General features: G+C 35.9%; 1 protein-coding gene across 1 annotated transcript; it reads right to left on the reverse strand.

Annotated features, from left to right (window-relative positions):
- Positions 1 to 9423: 9423 nt before the first annotated feature.
- Positions 9424 to 10353, reverse strand: LOC123784316 (olfactory receptor 5K4-like). The gene has a single exon (XM_045785644.1). It carries the CDS (start codon positions 10351 to 10353, stop codon positions 9424 to 9426), a length of 930 nt encoding a protein of 309 aa, XP_045641600.1.
- Between the last annotated feature and the right edge of the window lie 741 nt (positions 10354 to 11094).

Raw genomic sequence — 11094 nt, forward strand, 5'->3', positions numbered from 1 at the left:
CCCCATGTCTGGCTCCCAGCTCAATGGGGAGTCTGCTGTTTCTTCTCCCTCTGCCTCCTGGTGCTCTCTCTGTCTCTCTCTCAAATAAATACATTTTAAAAATCTTAAAAAAATATGATTTTCAAGAACAAATTTTTTTCCCTCAAAGACTATTTTCTCTCACTACTTAGTGATCCATTAGGATGATATAGTGAGCAATGTTCTAATTATGTAAATTCTGTGGTCAAAATAAGTTTATTTTTCCATAATCAAGACATCAAAATAAAGGCACAGGCTGAACCTTTTATTTTCTTGTTTTAAAATATTAAATATAAGCCATTTAATTATTTAGCTATTTTACAAGTAACTTTCAATGTACTTGCCTGAATTATTTAACAGAATTAAGCTGCATTCTTCACTGTATATTTTGAAAATTTACCTTATAATCAGAAAAGGTCAGCATGAAATGAGTTTAAATCTAATACTGATTTGCCGTAGCCTTCAGTTGTGAGAAGAGCTAGAAAGGTAAGAAGTTGAAATCTGAGAACAACGCTAAATAATTCAGATAAATAAATATTTATGGATGCTCATAATAAAAGTAAAAATAAATCTGAATACTTCCTTTACCTGAATGTTCTTTGAGAAGAGGTTTATAACATCACATTGCTTTTTTATTATGGTGTTAAAACTCCTAGAATTTCAGGGTATAAATTTAGGTCTCAAAAACATTTGGGATTAAAAGAATGAAAATCTGGGAGACTACTAATAGGTCAGTGTCAGTGTTCCTTACAATGCAAAGTTACACTTTTCCATCAAATGCTTATGGGACTTCCCTACAATGTCGTCAATGTATTTCTATGGGGAGAGTCAGTTCCCGAAACATATTAACTATGTGACATAATTAAAGGTGACCTGTGAGACGATGAGGTTAAAGTAAATGACCTTCACTAAAGTCACTTGCTGATTTTTATGTAACTGACATCATGTTTACAATTCTGTTCATTATCCTGTGCATAAAGTGTAAAATGAGCAGAAGAGAGTCTCAGGTTGGTTTGGACAGTTACTGGAGAGATTAATATGGTTTATGAAAGATGATTGGCATTTAGAGAAGAGGCCAAAAGGTGTGGTAGGGTTAGCTAGGCTCATCAACTCCTTCACTCTGAGTTGAATTTGTTCCCATGTATTGACAAACCCTCATGGAAACTTTGTTGTTACCATTGAGCCCCACCTACGATTTACTGAGCTGTTCTCTGTTCTTTTCAGTTCACCCCAATTCCTTTATCTTTCTTACCCTGTTTTCCCCCTTCACTCCACTAATGATATGAATATACTGTATATTTAATAATATTTAATTTATCAAAAATACTATACATAGAGTATGTCTATAATCAGTCACTTGATGTCCACTGGTACCATTAGCTATAGACATAAGAGGGAAGGGATTTCTCAGTGATGTTCATTCCCTCCTTTCTAATGCCTTGAATAGTGGTACTTTGTAGTATTTAACAGATATTTTTTGAATGAATAAAAAAAAAAGAAGATACTCTACTACCTAGGAATTTGCAACGGTCTCTTAGTTTTCAAACTAAATCCATTTTCCTTATTTTCGTATTCCAGATGCTCCACAGTGAGCCTGTGTCTTATCTATCACTTTGCCCTCTTCCTCTTACCTCAGGGCACATGGCCTCGTGTATCCCTTCACTGCCCCTCTGTGCAGTTACTTCAGCTAATTGGCTTATAATGTTTCCTTTATCTAAAACTCCTCTCTTTCCTTCCATCTCCATACTACTCATCCTTGAGCTCAAATCACATCTCCTCCATAAGGACTTTCCTAGGTCCTTTAAATAGAATTGGTTTTTTTCTTTTCCTGATTTACATGATACTTAACTGCTTTTTTAATGCATTCACCACTGTATCAAGTGTGACTCATATGTGTCTTGACTGTAAAAGTCTCCACTTACTAAGTCACCAATCATATCATACATCTTTTGAGCACCTGACAACAAACTGAGCTAGATCCTCAATACGTGCTGCATTAATTACTAAAATTTCCATTCTGTTCAACTTTTATTAAGTACTTTCAATATGCAGGGTTTTGGAAAAGACAATGGGGGGGGTGTGGGTGCACAGGATGTGAAAATCATGGGGATACATTCTTAGTTTTTATATACAGCTCCAGACAAGAAGCTCATCATCTAGTGGGGAGAAAGAAAGGCACTTACATTGATAACTAGTGTGCAATTTAGGCTGTAATACATAAAAGTAGAAACATGTTATATAAAAATATAATGAGGGAAGTGAACAGTGACCTGGAAGAAGAAAGGAAATTTCTCCGTGGAAGTATAATTTCAGATAACTTTACAGGGTAAGCAGGATAATAATTGATGAAGAACATGAGGAAGAGCAGTAGACTGAGGATACCATGTGTAAAAGCCAGGACTCCTAAAAAAGCCAGACCTAATTTTTTAAAAAAAGGACAATAAGCTACAGTGGTTGATGTTCTCTCGTACATGGTACAAGGAGACACAACAGGTTATATAAAAAGAATGGGAAAATAGATTGGGAATTATCCTATTCGATTCCTTCCCATCTATTTTCTCTGCTCTGCCAATTCACTAAGACCCTCTGTCTCCAAAGCCACAACCAACTTTAGATGACTACCTCAAAGATTATTTGATTATTTTCCTAACCAAGTGTAGTATTTGGTACTATGAAAGTCTTCTTTGGCTTCTTATGTTAATCCTCTCTGCTTCTGTCTTCTTGATTGCTCCATCTCAGTCTTAATGCTGGGTCATGTTTCTCACTTTGCCCTTAAAGGTGCTTCTTTCTGATTATATCCTTGACCTCCCTCTTCTTTCATTCTAGAGTTTTCCCCCCATATTATCTCATCTACTCTTGTGTTTTCAACTATCTTTCATCTGCTCATGGCTTCACTAGAGGAGATATTTCATACCACTATTGTGTACATTCATATTAATAAGATCATTTGTAATATGTTGTGTGTATATATATATGTATATATATTCTTACCTACACATTAGATAGTTGTACCACTATACTAAAATATTATGTATTATAAAACATGAAAAGAGAAATTAAAAAAAAAAGACTAAGGAAATGGGATTAAAAAATTTTTTTTTAAAGATTTTATTTATTTATGTGAGAGAGAGCCAGCGAGAGAGGGAACACAGCAGGGGAGTGGGAGAGGAAGAAACAGGCTCCCAGCAGAGGAGCCCGATATGGGACTTGATCCTGGAATGCCAGGATCACACCCTGAGCCGAAGGCAGACGCTTAACGACTGCGCTACCCAGGCGTGCCGTGGGATTAAAATTTTTAACTTTATGTATTAACACTATTAAAACATTTACTCCTCACTAACACTATCATTAATTAAATAATAATACTATTCAGATAAAATGTGATATATGGCTTATTATTTCAATTGTAGTTTAGCACTATGATACAGCAATTCAAGCACTTGGTTGAATTTATTTCCAGACATCTCTTAATATCCTACAATGTTAGAAAGATTCTACACACAGATAGATCAGCTCAAATGGGAGAAGAATGCATGTTTTGAGTGTGTCTCAGAACAAGAAAGGGTTCTTCAGCAGGTCCATGCTGACTCAGCAGGCCAATACTATTAGAAATATCTGAGTTAGAGTATGGAAATAAATTGGCTATAGAATATCCAATATTAGAACTTATGGAAAACTCTGAAAGGACAATCATATCATATACTTTCTGGTTTCAGGGAAAGACTTTATTCTCTGCAGGAGAGAATTAGAAACTATTCAAAAAAATAACTTCCTGCTGTGCTGTAACCCTGCTAGAGGAAGAGCCCCTAACATTGGGATATCACATGACCAAGAGGCCAGAATTGCCTTCTTGAGCTGGAAATTGTCAGACTAACAAGATTGAGCGGGCCCAGAAGTGATTCACTGGGCGATGAAAGCGGCACATCCCAGGATCTGGCTGAGCAGAGTCTGAGATTACAACAGGACCGAGATCTCTGTGTCATCCTCCACCATTGCACTGACGTCTTGTCCCCATCTCACATGTCTGGCCTCAAAGGCCAGGTTGGTTCTTAGATAATCATCTTGGTACATTGAGGCAAGCCAAGATGTATTGCTGCTAAAGTCTAGCTCCACCCAGGGTGACCTTAAAAGGCAGCAATAAGGGGAAATCCTCTCTTAGAGTAGTGGGCTGATTACCTATATCCATTGTACAGAAAGAGAAGTGGTCCAAGGTGAGAATATATAGATTCATAGTAGAGGTGAACAGCTTGAATGCTGGTCAGCAGTCTAGAGGGAGACAGATTAAAAGGTCAGTGACTAGAAAATCTGAGGAAGAGGCATATGAATAGTTCCACTGGAATGGGTATGAAGTGTGGTGTTCTTCATATTACATGTAAAGGAATATCAGAGAGCTTCTACCATTGAAAAAATACTAAACAACCAAGTACACAGAATGACAGCCAGTTGAGGCATCCAGTTTTGTTCATCTGCTACCCCAGTACTGGCACCATGGGCACATGAATGAAGTGCTATAGTGGCTGGGATGGAGGCATGCATGTGCCTAATAGCATAGGCTCCAACTTTTCAAGGCTAATCCAGCTACTGTTCTTGCCAGGTTCTAACTTGCCCAAAACAGAGATCATTTTGGGGCCCCCAGTAAGACTGCATCCACTTGGTGGCACATTTGCTGCTACAAACCTCTTCCTTTCTGAAAGGGGCAATAATTAATCTTGATTGGAATCGACATAATCAAGGTATGACTTATCTTTCCAATCTGTAAGGGCTCCAGAAGAGTTCCTCTGTGAGGCTGGTACAGTGGTGCATAATATTGCGCTGGACTAAGAAATCTAGTTTGCAGTAAAGGAAGTCTGATCTTAGGCAGTGATGGGCATATGGGTTCTATTTCACACCACCTGGAATCTGCTGGCTTAATGAGTTGATAAAATAGCCTTTGGAAGGTATAATTAAGATGTCAGCACTCTGTGCTCCAGGGTGCACTCTCCATTGGAAATTGTGACCATTAGATGGTGCCGTGTCTTCAGAAGGTTGAATACCTCACTCTTGGACTTGTCAGGTGATCTGCTTGGAGAATTTGCTATCTCGTTCCCACATTCCTGAGCTGTATGGACCTAGAGGTCCTGGTACTCAGAGGGGATATGTTCTTGCCAGAGACTACAATAAGAATTCCATTGTATAGCAAGGTCCAGCTGCCAGCCGGTCACTTTAGGTTCCTTTTGCCAAGAGACCAACAATCAAGGAAAGTAGTCCACAAGGATTACAGGGGAAATTGACTGTTATCAGGAAAAGATAGGGCTGATTTTATGCAATGGGGGCAGGAAAAATTATGTTTGGCATTCAGGTGGTCCCTAGGCATCTGTTCCTACTCCCTCACTCAACCATAAATAGACAAATACATCCACTGGGGCTGTAAGGGCATTGTGGTGAAAGGCTCAGATTCCCTGGGGATCTGATTCTGGATAACCCCACTATGTTAGTCACCTGGATCAGTAGAGGTATTAGGAAAATTGGAGGGAATCAAAAGGAGGGAGAAGATGGGCATTAGTGTAGCCATGAGCCTATATGTAAACAGTGGGTACTGAAGGTGTCCATTAACCTTCATCGTGTAAGACTCTCCAATCAAGAAAAAGACCCAAGTCGTTGTGAGGCTTTCCCTAGAAATTATAAAAAATAAATAGCTATGAACAGCAAAAAAGTAATGGATCTATGGTCACAGCCAAGATCCCTAGTAGTAAGAGTGCCAGTAGCTGATAGTTCTCAGCTGAATCCCTTATCAGGAAGTATGATTATCTGAAGATAATTGTCTTATGAAGGTCATATTCCTTCTTTGGAGACAGCCTACATTTAATGACTATTCCATGGAAAGTATAAATTCCAGGCCTTAGGCATGGGAACTTCCAAGGGACATCCTGAATCCCCACTTCTCCGCTAGATTGGCTAAAGTCTTTGTCGTGACTATATCAACTCATCCTTCTGCCCAATCTTACTTCCTTCACTCCATCAATAATTATTGTGCCTGAGAGCATTCTCCAACAAATTTTTTTTTAAATTATGATATGTTAGTCACCATATAGTACATCATTAGTTTTTTATGTAGTGCTCCATGATTCATTGTTTGCGTGTAACACCCAGTGTTCCATGCAATACGTGCCCTCCTTAATACCCATCACTGGGCTACCCCATCCCCCAACCCCTTCCCTCTAAAACCTCAGTTTGTTTCCCAGAGTCCATAGTCTCTCGTGGTTCATTTCCTCTTCTGTTTACCCCGCCCTTCATTGTTCCCTTCCTTCTCCTACCAGTCTCCCTTCTATTCCTTATGTTCCACAAATGAGTGAAACCATATGATAATTGTCTTTCTCTTCTTGACTTTTTTCACTTAGCATAATCTCCTCCAGTCCCATCGATGCTCCAAGAAACTTCTGACATGCACATCTCCATCTCAGAGTTTTTTGTTTGCTTTTTTGTTTGTTTTAATATCTCAAACAAGTTGCTACAGAAACAAAAAAAAATCTCAAGGTCATGGTGGGCAGAAGACTATAGTCTTTGGAATGCATTTTTTGATGCTAATTTTTAATTGGTTCATGAATGAAATAAAATGACCAACAGCAATGAGAACAGTCTGAAGCCACTGATATTATTCAGTGAGAGATGATAGAAGCATAATGTGTGAAAGTTAGTATAAATGGAAGGATTTGGGCACATGTCAGGTATATTTCAGAGATAGAGTTGATAGATCTTGTGAGAGGTCAGATGTGGAAGCCGAGAGAGATGGAAAATTACAGCTAATTTCTTCTTCGCCTAACTGGTTGTAGAATGCTCCATCAAGATGGAGAAGACTGGGGATATCCATATTTATAGGAAAATTAGAGTGGCTTTTTGGTCATGTTAAATTTGAGATGTCTTTGAAACATTCAAATAGCTATGTCCTGCTTGTCAATTGGATACCTAAGTCTGGAGATTAGGGAAGATGTCAGAGCTGAAAATATGCATTACGGGTCATCTTCATATTAATGATATTAAAAACAATAAAAATAGGGACGCCTGGGTGGTTCAGTGGGTTAGGCATCTGCGTTCGGCTCAGGTCATGATCTCAGGGTCCTGGGATGGAGCCCCACCTCAGGCTACGTGCTCAGTGGAGAGCCTGCTTCTCCCCCTTCCTCTGTTGCTCCCCCTGCTTGTGCTGTCTCTCTCCCTCTGTCAAATAAATAATAAATAAATAAATAAATAAATAAATAAATAAATAAATAAATAATATTTTTTTAAAAAGCCATAAAAATAGATGAAGTCACATTAAAAGAAAGAATAAGAAGACTAGAATAAAGAGTCTTGTGGCTAAACCTTATTGAATCCTGTCATATCAACTGTGGGTAGAGGCAGAAGAGTCTTTCCAAATCCTACTACTTATTACCATTTAGTTTAATTACTCTTAAAAAAAATCTGTCTTCCCTACTGAAATATAAATACAGGGACCAGAACTGTCCTGTTTTTGTTGTGCAAACTAGGTGGACTAGAAATAGGCTTACCATTGTATGCATGTGCATGTGAGAGTATGAACAAAAAAGGAGGCATAAAAAATCAGTGAGATAAATAAATGCTTTTTTTAAAAGAGTTAAATAAATGCTTTTAGAATTATGGTTAGCCATAAAAAATCAAAGTTTAATTCTCACTTCACAACATTATGAATTGAATGCCAGTTGAGTAAAATTGCTATGTATAAAAATTTAAGATACAAAAAATAGAAAAAATACAAATTATGTTTATAAAATTTCTCTGAATGAGATGGAACTTATACATTTAACGCAATGGAAGAGATAAATGGTTAATCAATTGACCTAGGACCACTCATTAAATAATTTTCTTTACTGTTTGATTTATGGTGTGCTTGTTTTATATGGAAGTTTACTTTTGGATAATCTTTTTCCATTGATCTAGCTACTCATTCTTGATTTAAAACCAAATTGTTTTAACTGTTGGAATTTCATCATATATTTTAATATATAATACATCAAGTCTGTGTTTATCGATTATTAGCTTTCTCAAAAAATTTTAGAATTATCTTACCAGGTTTTTAAAAAAGTCCTCCTTGGATTATTTGAGTAACTTATTCTGTGGATTATTTTTGGAAGAATAAGCCAAATAAAGTTATATCCTCAATTCATGCCATATACCAAATAAATTCCAGGAAAAATTAAGAGCCTAGTGCAAAAAATTTATTAAGAAAATGAAAGATGAGGAAGATAAGGAGGAAAAAGAGGAGTAGGAGTTAGAAGAAAAAAGTTAATAGTAGATGTCAGATGAAGAAAAATTCTAAACAAAGCATGAAAGAGATCACATAAGATAAAAATTATAAATGTGAGTATATCAAATTATAAAATTTATCAATTGTAATTAACACAAACATATGTTAAAATACTGTTAAAACAGAGATAAATTATTAGCCATAAATAGTTACAACATTTTAATATTATTTGTTTGTAGTGAATGGTACAAATAAATGAGGAAAACCAAATAAGACTTAAAGGAAAAATGATCAGATAATTTGTAGAAATAAAATAACCAATAAACACATAAAATATTAATATTTTGCTGTTGCTCAAACATATAAAAAATGCAACAGTAACTTCATTAATATGTTTTTAAATGCTTATTGAGTATTTACGATATACATTGCTGTTCTATATTCCATAATACATAATATGATTGATCCTTAATAAAAAAAGTAAAGAATCTTAATCATAATAGAGGTTAAAGTAGATCTTAATCTACTGTAGCCAACTTGTTATAATTCACTGTTAATTATTCTACAAAATGTGTGTGTGACTATGTGTGTGTTCCTTCTCATTCTCTTTTTTCCCATTCTTCGAGTCTTATCTAGATCAGACTTCATTATTTTAAATATAGATTATTGCAATTAGTTAGTTTGAGTCTAGGCTCTCTCCCCCCAGACTAACTTACATGTGTCTCCCAGATCAGTTTTCTGAATGAAAATGATCATTTTATTCTCCTGCCAGGAAATCTTAAATATTTCAAACATTCTAATAGGATCAGATGTAATGTCTTCCATTCACTAGACAAGATAAATCAAGGTGACTCTTCTACACATTTAATCGTTTAAATTTAATGCTATGTTGATTTATTAAGGTTTGGAACAACAGCCTGACAAATTCAGTGAGAGTAATAAGAGTTGGTAATGAAGGTTACCATTGGGTTTTCTCCTGATTTGCTCTGGTAATTGTGGAATTTGCAGTAAGATTTGTCCGACAATTCTGAAATCACATCCATATATATTTTAGCAGACACACTTTAATGATTTAGAGATTAATATTTTGTATAAAACAGTTTTTTCTTTGTCCCTTATGTATAAAACATTTTTATAAATGGAAATCACTTTTCCATAGAGGATGAAGTTTATTTAGGAATATTATAATTTTTCATAAGTTTTTTAAGAACACTTATCACCTCCTTATTTCTAAGACTATAAATAAAAGGGTTTAATAAAGGAATTACTATTGTATAGAAAATTGCCACTGGTATATCTTTATCCCCTTCTTCAAATGGTCGAATATACATGAGAAGACAAATGTAGAATATTGAAACTGATAGAAAGTGGGATGCACAGGTAGAAAAAGCTTTACCTCTCCCTTTTTTGGATTTCATGTTGAAAATTGTGAAAAGGATGCAGATATAAGAGACCAAGACAATGGCAATGGTGAAGATTTGAATTGGCATTGAAAAAATATAGATCATTAGTTCATTGATATAAGGGTCAGTACAAGAGAGTCTATAGAGTGGAAGAATATCACAAAAGAAGTGGTCAATTTGATTAGACCTGCAGAAAGTTAACCTTAATAGAAGCCCTACGTGGATCATGGAATGCAGGTTACTAGCTATGAAGGTCCCAATAGTCATCTGAATGCAGAGTTTCTTTGACATCTTGGTGTGGTACTGCAGTGGGCTGCATATGGCCACATAGCGATCATAGGCCATTGCTGCCAAAAGAAAGCAGTCTGCAGTTTCAGCAAGGCAGAGAAAATAGAATTGTGCCAAGCATTCATATAGGGAAATGCTTCTGTCCTTAGAAAAGAAGTTTTCTAACATTTTGGGGGTAATGGCACAGGAACAACAGGAATCCATGAAAGCCAGGTTGCCCAGAAAGATGTACATTGGTATGTGAAGACGATGCTCCATAAAAATCAATGCCACCAGGCCAAGATTCCCCACCATGGTGATCAGATAAATGGCAATGAACACCAAAAACAGAAGAATCTTCAGCACTGGATGATCTGTAAATCCTATGAGGATGAACTCTATTGTCAAGGATTGATTTTCCGTAGTCATTCCTGGCTTTTCAACTGAGATAGAAATTATAGAGAAATGAAATTCTAATTTAGAGTGTGTTTATTCTCCCCTCGAATTTTCCCATGTACAAAAAGAAAGAAGCTACTTTTAAATCATCTTATGCTGTCACTACAAACTAGCACATGCACAGTAGGTCAAGTCTGTGAGAAGAAACGTATCACAGATTGTGTACCCAGGGATCATCTAAAAATGACTGTGTGAATTCCCAGTTCAGAAAGGTGTTTTTTGCATAAGTTATCGGATGTTAATGTACAAATGTCTGGTCAGTGTATCATTTGGCATTTCCAAAATTAGAAGACATTTTCTTATGGTGTCTTTTTCTCCAAGAAAAAAAAAAACAAAACACATTTTAGCTACTATCCCATGGAATTGATATAATGTTTAGAAAGAAATAAATTATTTTAGACATTTTAAATGTCTAAGTGTATTATTTTTAAAATTTCACAGAAGCACAGTGGGTTTTAAAAATGATTTCTCTAACTTAGTATTCCTTCATGGAGAAGCTTACCAAGGGATATTTTAATACTTATTCATCCTTTAAGATGGGGTAAAAATATAGATAGAACATTTAAAAAATTTCTTAGTAAGTTAATTTTGATACTGTTCTTATTTTTATTTCAATACATTCTAGATCCTACTCCCATGGAGGTGTGATACACCCTCCCAATAAGTTATTACTCTTAAATATTCATTTATCCTAACACTTTCTAGTTTTAAGTG

Source organism: Ursus americanus, chromosome 4, assembly GCF_024610735.1.
Source record: "Ursus americanus isolate L20-20 chromosome 4, mUrsAme1.1.p, whole genome shotgun sequence".
Classification (NCBI taxonomy): domain Eukaryota; kingdom Metazoa; phylum Chordata; class Mammalia; order Carnivora; family Ursidae; genus Ursus; species Ursus americanus.

Excerpts from the sequence above, each read along its gene's own strand:
- LOC123784316 (XM_045785644.1), bottom strand. The coding sequence starts at position 10,353 with ATGACTACGGAAAATCAATCCTTGACAATAGAGTTCATCCTCATAGGA.